This window comes from Leptopilina heterotoma, unplaced genomic scaffold, assembly GCF_015476425.1.
Source record: "Leptopilina heterotoma isolate Lh14 unplaced genomic scaffold, ASM1547642v1 Lhet_115, whole genome shotgun sequence".
NCBI classification, from domain to species: Eukaryota; Metazoa; Arthropoda; class Insecta; order Hymenoptera; family Figitidae; genus Leptopilina; species Leptopilina heterotoma.
The window spans coordinates 196,314-210,952 of record NW_025110834.1 but is presented as its reverse complement, the minus strand read 5'-3'; the positions used below and the strand labels follow the sequence as shown (position 1 = coordinate 210,952).

Genomic DNA, 14,639 nt, shown 5'->3' with positions numbered 1-14,639 from the left:
ATGAGAGATCTTCCAACTGAACGAGTAACACAATCCAAGCCTTCTAAGAACACTGGAGTCGACTACTATGGATCACTTTTCATCAAGAAGAAGAAACACAGAAATCGTGTCAAGGTCAAAGATTAAATAACTATTTTTGTTTGCTTTAGTACTAAGACTGCTGCATTCAGCAGATTTATTTCACGACATCCTGCTTGAAATTCTATGAATTCGGATAATGGAACCACTTTTGTTAGAGCTAGCAACGAGCTTCAAGAGCTATACATATAACTTTCTAAGTACACAAGATCATCAACAAAGGGTTCAACATCATCTAGTTCAGCAAGGGATTTAGTGGAATTTCATATCTCCCCATGCTCCTCGATGTAGCGATCTCTGGGAAGCGGCGGTGAAATTATTTAAGCATCATCTGAGAAGAGTCATAGGGAATAAACTCCTAACTCATCAACAATTGCATACCATCTGCATCAAAATTGAAGAATTTTAAATTCCGAACCTCTGACTCTATTAACATCGGACCTAAGCTCTAGTTTTAGATCAACCCACTTCTTATCACCTACCTACTAGATCCGAATATATTTCAAATTCAGATTTAGATAATTTGTTATTTATTCATTTATTATATTCTTTCTTTATACCTTCGGTCTCTTCTTTGAATACTAATGTAACGATGGACTATGTATTAATATATAGAGAAATAAAATACGTCACACACACAGCCATCGTAGTCGCGTTCAGCGTGAGAGCTACGAGAGAGTAGCGACCGCGCACGAAACTTGCGTCGCCTGCCTCCGCTCTCTCCACCACTCGCTCTCTTCCCGTCGCGGCAGAGCGAACCGATATACCTCGCTGCACGATCCTAGATCGTCAGTTCGTCTACCGCCTTGGCTCGAGGTGCTCTTCTTGCCTAACAGGTACGAACTCACTTTGGGCATTAGACTCAGACAGAGGTGCTCTTCTGGTGAGTAAAATGCTGTCAAAGGAAATGTTCGTTCTACCCAGGTGCTCTTCGGTCGAACGAACTTTCTTTACCAGGTACTATGCAACTGACCAGGGGTGCTCTTGTGGAAAGTTGACAAGTACGCTTAGTTTAATTAATTTCCGTTCCTCGTAATTCATATTCACTCGTTACCGCATACGGCAAGGATTTCGGCAGCATCCGGAATTTCAATTAACCCCTATGTGCTCCTTGGTTATTTCTCAGAAGTGCGCGCGCGCCATAGATATCGTCGGACTCGCGTAACGTGAAAACCTATTCTAGAACTGTCTCGCGAATATGAATTAAATCCCTGCATCGGAAATGCAAACTGAAGCGCGAATTACTTGTAACTAAAATCTAATGCGAACAAAGTTTTGACTTAAGTCCGCGAGAACCGATAATTATAAGAATTAGTATTATTTGTTTAAATGAATTTCTAATGTTAACTAAAGTATTTCTTTCGACGAGAAACAAATGTTAAGTTACTTTTCATACTAATTTATATTTCACTATTTTTATATTTATTGTTTTCTTATTTTTCTTATTTTTATTGTTTGTAAAATATTTTCTTTTGATTTACAATATATTCACTTTCGAAGGTTTAAATTGAGACTCGTTACTGACTACACCTCTCCTCGAATTCACAGCAGAAATAATAATTACGCAATGATCAACCCAATATTTAGTAATTACTAATTAAAGAAACTACGTTAGGTACCCGGACTCCATCCGGCGAGCGAATTCCGTAGCAAATTAAAAAAATCATATCATTACACTAATACTAATATTTTATTCAAAGATTTGTATTTTGATTTTTAAATTTAGAAGTTTCTTCTGCATTTTTCCTGACAGAAGAACAAATAAACTGTGAACAAATCTTTGTTTCAATTTTCCAACGGTTAACCTCAGGAAGGTATGTGGTTCGTTTGCCATTTAAAAGCGGTATATCTATAGATATTGGCAGATCATACGGAATAACAAAAATCATATTATAGCGATATATATTTTACGTCGTTTAATGGAAAATACACAAAAATTTGAAATGTATAAAGAATGTTTTTAGAATATAGAAGCCTTATCTTTACTAAAATTGGATAAGTTTAATGATTCATCAGAAATTGTTTATTTGATACACCATATCATTTTTCCAGAAAGTAGCTTAACTACCAAATTAAGAGCTGTTTGTAATACGTCTAGTATCACATCTAATAACACATGCTTAAACACTCATTTAGATTTTGGTCCTTCTCCAATAAATGATTTGATTTCCATTTCTATTAAGTAGTGCAAACATTGTTAACTTTTTGTATCTGACGTCAAAAAAATGTTTCGACAAATATTTGTTGATCCACCGACAGATTAGCTCAGTCGGATAGATGCCTCGCTTGGCAGTCGTTTAAGGACCAAGGGTATAAGTACCCTTGGTTCGCGCCCATTTGGCTTGGTATTTTTCCGGCACGTGAGACAATCTGAGCGGGAGGTTTGACGTCGAGGTATAATGATGTGCACCGTCGATTATTGTCCGGTACACACCATTAGAACTCGACTGTCGATAAACCGGTTGTACTCAGGAGAGGTTTTCTACAGTTTCCATCTACACTGACGAGAAAACCCATTAGACGGGTAGTCCAGGCAAATGCGAGTACTCCTAATTTCAAGACGTTCTGTAGGCGCAAAACTTAGTATTAGGAAAATGTATATAAGAAATATTATGTAAGAGAAAATGTAAACACATTTGTATAGCTAGATAATCTTAAGACGGGTGTATAAAGCAAATAAATAAATAAATATTTGTTGATCCAAAAGACATAGATTACACTGGCACACAAAAAAAACTTGATGCTCTGAGCTTTAGGTCAGACAGTGAGTACTTTATGTATTTGGGGTCGCTGAAACAGGATCTGAAGTCCATTTAACCTTATCACGCCAGAGTTTTAAGATAATCTAAAAAAATCCAAAAATTTGACCCCAAAATTTGTAAATCAAGAAAAATTCTTATTTTCAAGTGTTAGTATCACTGCCTAATGGTTTTTGGGTGTCCGAAGCTGAATGTGAAGTTTATTTTTACCCCTTCACGACAGGGTTTTGAAATAACCTCAAAGAATATAAGCCCAAAAACATGTAGTAGAGATCCTGTTTCAGCGACCCCAGAAACATAAAGTAGTCACTGTCTGACCTAAAGCTCAGAGCATTAAGTTTTTTTTGTGCCAGTGTTATCAGCGTATTTTATGTAATAATTATGAAGGGAAATTGTATACATATCAACTCCTTACTGAAACCTATAGTACTTCATGTGCTCCATATTTGACAAACAAAGTAGTACAACAATTAGTACATGATAAAGGTATGAACTTTCAGTTAGCTAAATCCATTACTGAGGAGGATATTTACGTTGATGAACTTTTCTTTGGTGAGGATGATCTATCAACTGCCAAAGAAGCGAGTGAAAAGTAGAGGTTTTATTTGCGTAAGTAGGTCTCGAATAAAAAATCAAAGTTAAGTGACTGTACATTAGAAAATCATAAGCGAGCATTAGATGAAGAATCTATACTGAAAAGTCGTTTTCGAAGGTTAGGTTGGGATCCACTATCAGATTGTTTTCGAAATGCAAAAAGTCTTGAATCTAATAAAGTTCCTAATAAGAGGATTTTTTGTCAGTCATAGCAAAATTGTACGATCTATTTGGTTGAATACCTTCTGAAATTGTAACAGCATATCTTTTATGCAGGAATTATGCCTGCTCAAATTAAATTGGGATCAAAAAGCCTTGACTGTGAAATGTAATATTTAAAATTTGAATTACTTTATTTATTATTTATTTATTTACATCATCTTTCCCGCAGTCCAAGATAGACCATACATGGTTTACGAAAACTAAAATTAATTATTTAACAATACTTAAATTTAAAAAAATTAAAATTAAATTAATTTTAGAATTTGAGAACGACATTGTCAACAACAGTTGTCAATGTAAATGTCAAAAGCAGATTGGAAACTTTATCTGAATGAAAAAAACAAATCAAGATCGGGCTTGATTTGTGTGAACATCAAGTTTATGTGGTTGCACGAAAAATACACGGGTGCGACTTCTGCGATTGCGGGGCGATCAAGGTAAAAGGGTTGTAGGTTTCTAGAGGCAGGACGAGGAACTCTAAATGGTATCTGGGAGAGGAGTTGTGGAGCGTTTATTTGTGAATTTAGGATTTTCTATAAAAATAAGGTCGCGTACAGGATTCTTTGTTGGGCTATTGCACGGAAATGAAATCTTTTACACAATTCGAGGTAATCGCAGCCTTGTCGTGGATAAATTTTATCAGATTTAAACGCCAAGTATTTCAGAAATGATTTTTGGATTTTCTCAAGTTTATCGTTATATTTATTGTAATATGGAATAATAATAAAATTTACATACAGTTTTTTTTTACTTTTTATTGGGCCAAAATTATTGGATGTGTCAGCCTAGTCCTGCCTGACTAGTCATCCTTTTAGTCATGCAGGAGTTGACTACGCAGCTTCCTACAATATAAAATTGAGCCCAGGTCGAGGATATAAAACTCGAAAGACATACATAGCCTTATTTGTTTGTTGCTATACTAATGCAGTTCCTATTTAACTTGTTTCTGATGGTTCTTCAGCCGCCATTCTAGTCACGTTTTAGCGCTTTATTTCTAGACGGGGAAAACCTTCCGATGTCTCTAGTGATAATGGTCTCTGTAGGATCTGATCGCTACCTGGCACAATATCTTGTTAATTTAAAAGTTAATGCTGATTTGCATAACGAATTGATTTTCGAAGTAGAGAAATTACTCAAAAACCACTGTACATTTTTTAAGGAATATTTGGATACAGATCCTCATAACTACACTTATCTCGGCAACAGTATATAAATTGACATCTTGAAGTCTATAACAAATGTGATGTTAAGAAAAATAAGGCTAAAAATAGATTTTTGAGAAATTAAACAAAGTTCTTAAAGAGCTTCGTGTAGATTGGAATAATGTCCAGTTATTTTGCTTGGGCCTCAACAATGTCAGGATAATTTACTGGAGTACAGCCTCGATGCAAGGAAATTAATAGAAAATTATTATACATTCACTGCTATGGACATTGCCTTAATTTCGCTCTAGTTATTGTCTACATTTCACATAAGAAAAATCCAAATATACATGATTTATTTAGGACATTCACCCTAAAATTCTAAAATCTTTATGGGCGTGTCAAGCAGAAGCCGTTGCAGTAGTCGTAGAAAACATCATTGCAATAATCGAAGCGATTGAACAAATTTTAAAAGCAACCGGTGATGTCAATGTTCAAGTTACCGCAAGGGTTCTAATAATTCAAATAAAAACTTTCAGTTTCATTATTATCACGTGATATACGTATCACATGTATATCACTAGAATTAGAGTTATGCGAACCTATGGGCAGTATAAACCCCCTTTATTAAACGTTGGATGAATTTAGAAATAGCGATACCATCTTAGACGCAATATATGCAAAGGCGTGTGATTTATGTGAACAATTAGTATGCTGTTTCTTTACACATGAATATAGTTTCCAATTGAAGGATTTCTTTTTTTATGTCAAATTTTGTTTCTTCTGCTGAAAATCTACCTTATTTTTAACAAGATTATACTTTTAACTTCTGTAGGTCGCTATTTTACTTAATATACATTGTGACGTGGTTTTTTAATATCCACGTCATAAAAACAATTATAAGGTCCACCAAAAGACTATTTCCCTATTTGATAGGTGGGGTGATCGCGAATAAAAGAACGAATACCAATTTCGAAGACGTTTTTTATATTAGCTGTCCAAGCTCAGACTCAAAATTTATTATATTGTATAAGAAAATTAATTTAGAGTTTACGTTCTTATTATTTTTTCCAGCTGGATAGCAGTTGCCAGTTGGAAGCAATATTCGTTTTTCTAATTGAGGGGCTGAATGCTATAAAGTGTTACGCGCCATGTTAAGTAAATGGCGCGTAACACCTTATGGCATCCAGGCCTCAATTGTTGTATTTTTCTCTTGGATCAAGAAGAACCACACTTCTGGGAAAAATATAATTGTATTTGGAATTCAAAACTGTTATGAGAAACCAGTCGATCAGGAAGAATATTGCATTTATCGTAGGAACGCGATTTCGTATATTAAAGCTGGATTGTCTAACGCCGGACTCAAGGAACTTGCAGTCAACGGTACTGATGCTGTCATCTTCGTGACACAGGGCGTATCATAGTGGGCATGAGCGAGCTTCGTTGCACGAGGAAGGCACATCACAAGGGTTGGGTCTGTTGTAGCTTGGCGAACAACACGCGAAAAATTGCGGATTCTCTCTCGGATTGTGTTTCAATTTAAAAAGAAAATATATTTTGTGTGTTAATTTAATCTTGTTAAAATTAATGCATTCGAGTCAGTGCCTTTTCTCTGTCCTTACCACGGAAACCCTATGACCCTGAAGCGTTTTTTAGGTTAAAGTTTTTCGCGGTAGAACTAGTGAGCTCGGAAATCGAGCTAGACTAGGAGTGCTCACAATTTAGTTTACGAAGGCGGAGGTCTGGGTAGCATTCCTACCTCGCGCTAGAGAAGCTCTCCTGAACGGACCACCGTTGGCCGTGTACAAGTTGGAGGAGTGGAACTTGTATACTCAATTTCAATCAATTTCAATCGACGCATTCATATCATGAAGTCGCGTCGAGTCCAGAAAACTGACATCTTGGACTTACCTTTAAAGTCTGTCCTCTTGCGGTTAAAAAATCAGAAGTTCACACGGTTGACATGTTTGTCCATGCAAATTTTTTAATAACATTCAAGGAAAACAAATCTTCAGAATATTCTAATCATTAAACCCACTAACAGACCTATTTTATTGGTATAATAGGATTATAATTTGCGTGGGTGTAAATGGAGAGAAGAATGTAGTAAATATCTTTTGACTAAACCTCTTTTCTTAATGCAATGTTTCTCCGATGAAGGAGATATTTTATTTATGTACACTTATCTTATTGTCTAACACGTTTACAAGTTTTCTATTTAAAGGTATCTAATGCTCTTCTCATACCGAATTTCAAATAAAGAACACTTACTTTTACCTGAATCACCTCTTTTGAGTCAAAATTAGCTTCGCACGTGAAAGTGATAGAAGCTGCAAAAATGCAATAATGGCGTCTAATATTAAATACCATCTGGTAAGGCTGTAAACAGGTTTATAATATGAAAACATAATATTTAAGTTTTTAAGATTAAGGAACACGCATAAGACCAAAAAATGTATTTCAAAGATTTAATCAATTTTTAAATATTTTAAAGTCAAATTTCTGTCTTGGGAATTTTCTGGAAAAACAATTTTTGTCATATGTGAATTCCTTAACCTTAAAAAAAGAATATTATGTTTTGACATTATAAACCTCTCTACCGTCTTAAGAGATGGTATTTAAGTTTTGACGCCATTATTGCATTTTTGCTAGTTCTGTCATTTACATGCACAACACCAGTTCTGATGACATACCTCTCAATTGGTTGAAAAATAAAGAATGTTTTAAATTTATTATTAGATATTATGAAAGTAGGGAATATGTGTTTTAAAACGAAACCTTAACCATCTTTTTAGAAATAAAAATAAAAAACTTTTTGTAATGTCTCTATTTGCCGTAGGGTGGGCAAATCCTACTGATGGTCACTGTAAATATGCAGATGGAAAACGATAGATGTAAAATTCTACTCAAGAAGACTAAAAAGAATAGGTACAACTTAGGTGGTGAGGGTACAGGAGGAATACGTACAAATATGGTTTTCCGAAATGATCCGAGCAAATAAATAAGTTACGAGTAGCGGTAGCCTTCTGCGTAGACTAACTTTAAATTTACCACCTTGCAGTTTTTCAGCATAAATATTAACACTTATCTCTATATACATATATGAATCGGTAAAATAAATATCTGTTTTTTATTACCACCTGTAGGTAATATGAGCAGAGGGTTACTGCGACTTAGAACTTATTAGCCTATTTCAGAAAACCAGATCATCACGTACTCCCGCCCTATCTAAGTTGTATCTCCTGTTTCTAGTCTTCTTCATTCTACTTTAACAATTATGTACACTAGTACTCTGCACTCGTAACAGAAACTGAACATGATATCTTATATCATCAAGCACAAAAATTTTTCCATTTAAGATGGTTTAATAGTATATGCACGATTTCATTAGTCTTGCATTACAATATCAACTGATCATCAGTAAAAGATAAAAAAAACTACTAGTCAATTTACAAAGTTTTAAATAAAAATGAAGTCCAAGATATTCTTTTATACATTATCTTGTATGACTTTTTCAAATAAAATCTGGTGTATGTACATTTTTGCAATTTCTTCTACAAGAATTTTCAACTATTTTTATTGTTTGAAAAGAACAATAAATATTTAATAGTAGTCATATCTAATTAAGGAGGTTCTATCGCTTGACGCAGCTAGTCAAAACAGTGAGAAATATTTAATGTTTTGACTCACTTGGTAACGTCAAACGTTTGGCAACGTCAAATTATTTCTAACCTGTGATGAAAATTATCATTTAAATTTCGCGCTCAAATTTAATGTGTATAGTGCATGCAACGTTGCCAAACGTTATAAGTGTTGTTTATATTTTCAGATGAAACGTACATTTTGTTTACAAATTGATTCATTGTAAATCTCACAGGTACCTATTGACAATTGTTTTAACAGATATGTAATTATTGCATATCGGTTTAGTATTTCAAAAAATTTGGATCAATATCTGTTTATTTAATACTTTGCAGTTTGTAAATATATATGACAAACTACTCAATTCCCATAAGACTCAATGTTAAATGTTGAAAATCAAAAATGTTTATAACTTTTTTCATAGGTACCTAGAGGTCACAAAAATTTAACTACGCCTTTATATTAACTTTATCTAGCTGCTTATCAAGTTTTATCAAAATCTGTTCATTAAATCAATTATTGATAGAACCTCCTTAAGTAAATTAAATTTTATAACTGTCAAGTTTTAGATCTTGCTGCAAAAATAATACAATTTTTTACCATGTAGGTGTCATGGAATGTAATGAGATCATAAATCTTTAAAAACTATTCTCTTGGGTATTAATTTAAATACATATTTAAATTATTTTAAAAATATATTTATTTTTAAAACCCGAGAAAATAAAATATATTATTGAAATATAAAGCATTTATTTGTTTCAGAATGAATGAATGTGTTGAAAAAGATAAACTTGTAGTGTCAAATTGTTTTATAACATATATATTAACTTGCTTTTTTTTACAAGACGTCTCTCACACTCGAGTTTGAGAGATAAAACAATAATATGTTCACTTACAGACAGTAAATTAACTGCTTTTTCACTACAAATAGATTTTGAAAATGTTCCCACTATAGTTCAGTCATAAAGTTCAGTTTCTTGTTACTCCTTGGTGATGATAAGTAATGCCAATATTATCATAATATCCCTAGTCGTCTTCAATAGTAAAATTGTATCTAAAGTACTTAAGATACCACCTATACACAATGAAGGACTTGCCTTCCTTTATATCCACCTCCATCATATTTCTATATACAAAGGTTTTGCACCATAAAAGATGATCGCTATTATCATCAGTAGTTCAATCGTATGTACACATACGACACAGTTAGAGTGAAGTTAAAGAAATGGCATGGTATGGCACAGCGCACAGAGTACTTTATTACCTGCGTAAATTGCAGCTGTACTACTGTGCAAATACGTAGAATATCAGTGATGAGACACTTGGCAAGGTATTCAACGTGGGGTACCCAAAGATCCCCAATGCTCCGCAGTGGGTCATGCATAATGTGGATAAGAGCCAAGATGCGGAGGTACATGACCTGACGGTGTGTGGTGTCCTGCATAAAGATTTGCCCCAGGACTAGTAGACCAGTAACTTGAAGCTGACTGGAAAAGACCACCAGGTACGGATACAGAGACTGAAGCAGCTGGTGGCGGCATTAGATTGAGCTTTGCGTGTCCGTATCCAGACATAAACAGTTCGCTTTGATATTTGTAAGCAGCTGGATCAGCTGTGGCTGGTTGTGTAGCAGCAGCCAAGCCTTGAAAATCGAACTTATACGCATACCTCTTCCCGTGAACTTTTGTCATGATGTTTTTGTCGTAATAATACCTGAAACAACAAAATGGTTTAATGTCATTTTCTGTTTTTATAACTTGGTAGTCTTAATTATAAATCAAACTTTAAGGTTAACGATCATTCCGAATCACATAGAGAATGATTGGCGTCGGTATCAATGAAGATAAAAATTCAAAATGTAATGTAATTGCTACTTACAATAATTTTTTTAAAAATTATTTTGATTGGGATTATTTTTAATATAAGTAACATTTAATTCAATCACAGATTATATTTATAATTGAAAGTTGATGACTTAATTTCCTCTTAAATGTTTTTAAATAGCACGAGTTATAGACAGATTAATCTAATAATTTGAGGGATACACGTTGATATTTTGTGTGCTATGTGATGTTTTGAAGTGTGGATCGGTACTGGTGTAGATAATTTGAAACTGTTGTGGACGATTGTTCTAATCACAAAAGTTTTAATATATCCAATATTAAGATTTTAATACGGTAAGTGTTAATGCGTAAGAATTATTAAATAAAATATACACTTAAGGTGCACAACATCCATAAAAATATTTATTGCGATTTTGGGGCAGATTGTGCATCAGCAGTGATGCTGGGAAAACACCACTCTGTTTTTGTTTTACTAAAAAATCGCATTGTGTGCATTTAGTACGTTCAAACAACTTTCTAATGAGGATAAAACTGTGATTCGATAAGTTTACAGGTATATGCATAGGAGTTTCAAAAGGTTGTTTGAATGTAGAGAATAACAAAAATTTCTGGATTTAAAACCACATACAATTCTTCATCCTTGCCAAACACGGTGGTTGTCTTTAGGGATCGCTATAAAACGAGTCAGAAAGCAATATTCTGCTCTAAAATTACCTTGTGGGTACGGAAACGTCTTTGTTCCTAAAATGTTTTTAAAACATTTCACGCCTTCCATATAACGTCTTAAGAACGTTTTATGTTCCAAAAACGTTTTTAGAACCTTTGACGTTTTTAAGCCGTTATGAAGCAAACATGAAACGTTCTAAAAAAGTTTTAGAAACGTCTCCAGAACAAAGACGTTTTCGTGCCCACAGGGTATACTTCACTTCGGAACATTTCAACAATGACTGCGATGACAAACCAGGTGCTACTGCAACTCATCGTTTACTAGAAAATCCAATCATTAGGCTTTACTTAGATTTTATAAATTTCATATTCTCACTCTTCACCGAATTGAATATGGACTTTCAATCCGAGAACAGTAAAAAATATCTGATTTATGAGAAAATTTCTCAAGTTTACAAAACATTATTAGACTGCTATATAAAAAGGTCGGGCATTAGCAGTATCTTTGGCTAAAAATTCAGATTTATTTAAAAAGCCTGCATTATAAGAATTCAGATACACTAATATATATATATATTAATTCTGAGTACCAAAAATTGATGGAATTAATGAAAATATTGGATCCTTCTTTTTTTTAAAGCAAATCGACCGCCATCAGTATCAGTTTTAGCAGCTATATTTCCTTCAATCATATGGCGTTTGTTGATAAATGATGAGTATATTAAAAATGAAAAATCAAATGTTTTCGATTATTTTTGGTATGGAAATCTGCAGGATGCAGGATCCGAGATTCAAATTAACCTCGTAGGTAGCACCACGTTTTATGGCGTTTAACATGGGCTAATTTTGAGTTTCAACAAAAATTACATAATACAGGTTTTTTATGTGTGGTGAAATGTTGCCTTTTTAGCTCAATAAAACATGTGCAAAACAACAGATTAATCCATGAACATCTTCTGTCGATAGCAGAAAATCAAACATTTTTATTTATTGACAAAACTTTTGAATGTCTTAAAGTGTCCCAAAACAAACAATCATTTCGTAGTAGTTTTTGCTGAATGTATTAAATTTGGTAAAATTCGCTCTGGAACATTTTCGTTTGCAGCACTTAACTCTATCATCTAAAATTTTTCTTGTTGATTTTGATCAAACTTAATTTCTCTAGATTCTAGTTACAAATCATCGCTACTAATATATTTTCTAACAGTGCAAAATAAGCGTTTACAGAAATACTACCATCCAAGGCACGAGAATACTTTGGAGGTATAAGTATTGATAACGCTTATTTAATTCAAACAGAAGTCTGAATACGTATTTAATAAAGGCCATACTTCTGATTTTAAACTACATTGGAACGTAAACCTAAGTAAAAACTCAAAAGATCTTTATAAGTTTTGCTGAGGGTTTCTATATTTAAAAGTACAATCGTAAGATTCTATTTTCGAGTGTTAACCAGCGAAAATATTTAAGATTACCAGGATTGCGACTGATAAAATCAGGTGAACAAGTATCATACACAACTACCCAAGAGATTTCCAGCAAATACTGCTTTTAATAGTGACGAAATGATAGACAGATTAACTCAGTCGGATAGATGCTTCGCTTGGCGGACGTTTTAGGACCAAGGGTAAGTACCCTTGGTTTGCGCCTAATTGGCTTGGTATTTTTTCGGCACGTAAGATAATCTGACGTCGAGGTATAGAGATGTGTATCGTCGATTATTGTCCGGTACACACCATTAGAACTCGACTGTTGATATTAAACCGGTTGTACTCAGGAGAGGTTTTCTACAGTCTCCCTCTCCACTGGCGAGAAAACCCATTAGACGGGTGGTTCAGGCAATTGCGAGTACTCCTAATTTTGAAGTTGTCCTGTAGGCGCAAAAATTTAGAATATGTAAGAAAATTTCCTCGGGAACACTTGTAAAAGCTAGTATTATGGCAAAAGACGAGTGTATAAATAAATAAAAAATAATTAGTGACGAAATTTTGCGTTTTTAGATTAATAAAACGTGAGATAAACTGCAGGATTATCCATCAATGTCTTCTGTCAATAGCGGAAAACAAAATTTTTTAATTTTTTGACTAACCAATAAAACTGTTTGTTGTTTTACCACTTTCCTCTTGAATCCCTTTTCTATCGCCTTCATTCAAAGCACTCGCTCCTTGGCAGTATAACGGGTGTCTTATTATTTTTGTTAATATTTGAGAATTTACTATTAATTTTATCACTCTACACGAGATTGTTTTATTTCAAGAATTTATTTTCATCGAATTTAGAAACAACAAATTACATAAAACGCACGTTACGCCAGAGATATTTTATGGAAAAATATTCAAACCTATTATTTAATTAAATTTACGCTAGCTCCATCTTTTCAAGGAGAGCGCGGGGTAAGAGAAATCACCAGTTAGTTTTGATTTTGTCTTTAATAAACAAGATAATTACTGTTCCAGACGAGACCTGTTTAAAATTACAGAAATGTCGTGAAACAAAGCAAAATGAAACACATGTTATTTTGATCGATGATTGTCAGGAGACAACACATTAAATTATCTTGAGACTCACCGGAGATACGCCGACGTCCCCGCATTGTTCCTCGGCTCATCATCAGGAAGTTTTACAATTGATTTCAATTTTTACTGATTTTAATTCGAAATGGTATATTGTGACCTGTCACTTGCTACGACGCCAAATTGAGAATGAATTAAATGGCCGACGGGGACGCCGAAGCAGACGCGCATCTCGGCTTCGTGGTGAGTCTCACGCGCACTCGTTACAAGGATTTTCAGATGGTAATCGATGCGCGACAGTAAGTAATTGGGTAATTTATCGACTGTCGGAAAGAGTTCATAAAAGTTCATTTAGTCTCCGCGAGGGGCACTGCGCTATGACGTCTGGTTCACAAGGTGGCTGCAGCCAGTGTTTTGACAGCTCATGTCCTCGTCGATGGATTTTCGTATTTCTGTCACTTCGTATGGCCGGTACTTATTTCAGTAATAAATACAAGGAAACACATTACTTGTTGGACAAATACGAAGTAATCTCTCGGCAGTGAACCCGAAGTTTGAAAATCAGGAACTCGCAGTGATAGTTTACATGAAATGATAAACCGAGTATCAATTTTCTTATAATCAATTAATTGTTTTGACCAGCGATCTGACGGATCGCTAAATTACAGGTTTAATATAATAAATTAAGTGAACGAAATATTACAAAAGTGGATAATTGAAAGTAAATTTTCTCGGAAGGAGAAAATAATCGTCGATTCTCGATTTGGCGTGAATAATGAAAAATTAAAAGTCGATTATTGACAAAGAATATTAATTAGTAGGCGGCAAATAAAATGCCGCGTTACAGTAGTTATGCTTGAAACTTGTCCATCTGATCTTATAGTCACAATCCTGGTAATATTAGCTATTCTCGCTGCTTAACACTCGCAAATAGAATCTTACGATTGTACTTTTGAATAATGAAACCCTCAACAAAATTTAAATATATTTTTTGAGTTTTTACTTATGTTTACGTTTCAATATGTACCCAATAATATGTATGCTTTCCTTCCGGTTTGGACAACTTTTTGAAAAGTGGTGTGCCTTCTATAAGAATGTTTAAAGTCTATGGCGTAGGGGAGACTGGGGCGAAAAGTTAAACTGCCAAAACCGTTAAAATTCATTATCTTTCGAACGAAA

The 14,639-nt window shown here is 34.1% G+C and overlaps 1 protein-coding gene across 7 annotated transcripts in view; it reads right to left on the bottom strand.

Moving 5' to 3' along the window:
- Nucleotides 1–9,241: 9,241 nt before the first annotated feature.
- The window catches only part of LOC122509085 (transcriptional regulator ERG homolog), a 151,593-nt gene continuing 146,195 nt past the window's right edge, over nucleotides 9,242–14,639 (bottom strand). For all 7 annotated transcript variants that reach the window (XM_043622886.1, XM_043622850.1, XM_043622868.1 and 4 more), the window contains one exon: nucleotides 9,242–10,150. In XM_043622886.1, coding sequence (XP_043478821.1) covers nucleotides 9,814–10,150 — 337 coding nt within the window. In that variant the 3' untranslated portion in view covers nucleotides 9,242–9,813. The remainder of the gene's footprint in view (nucleotides 10,151–14,639) is intronic.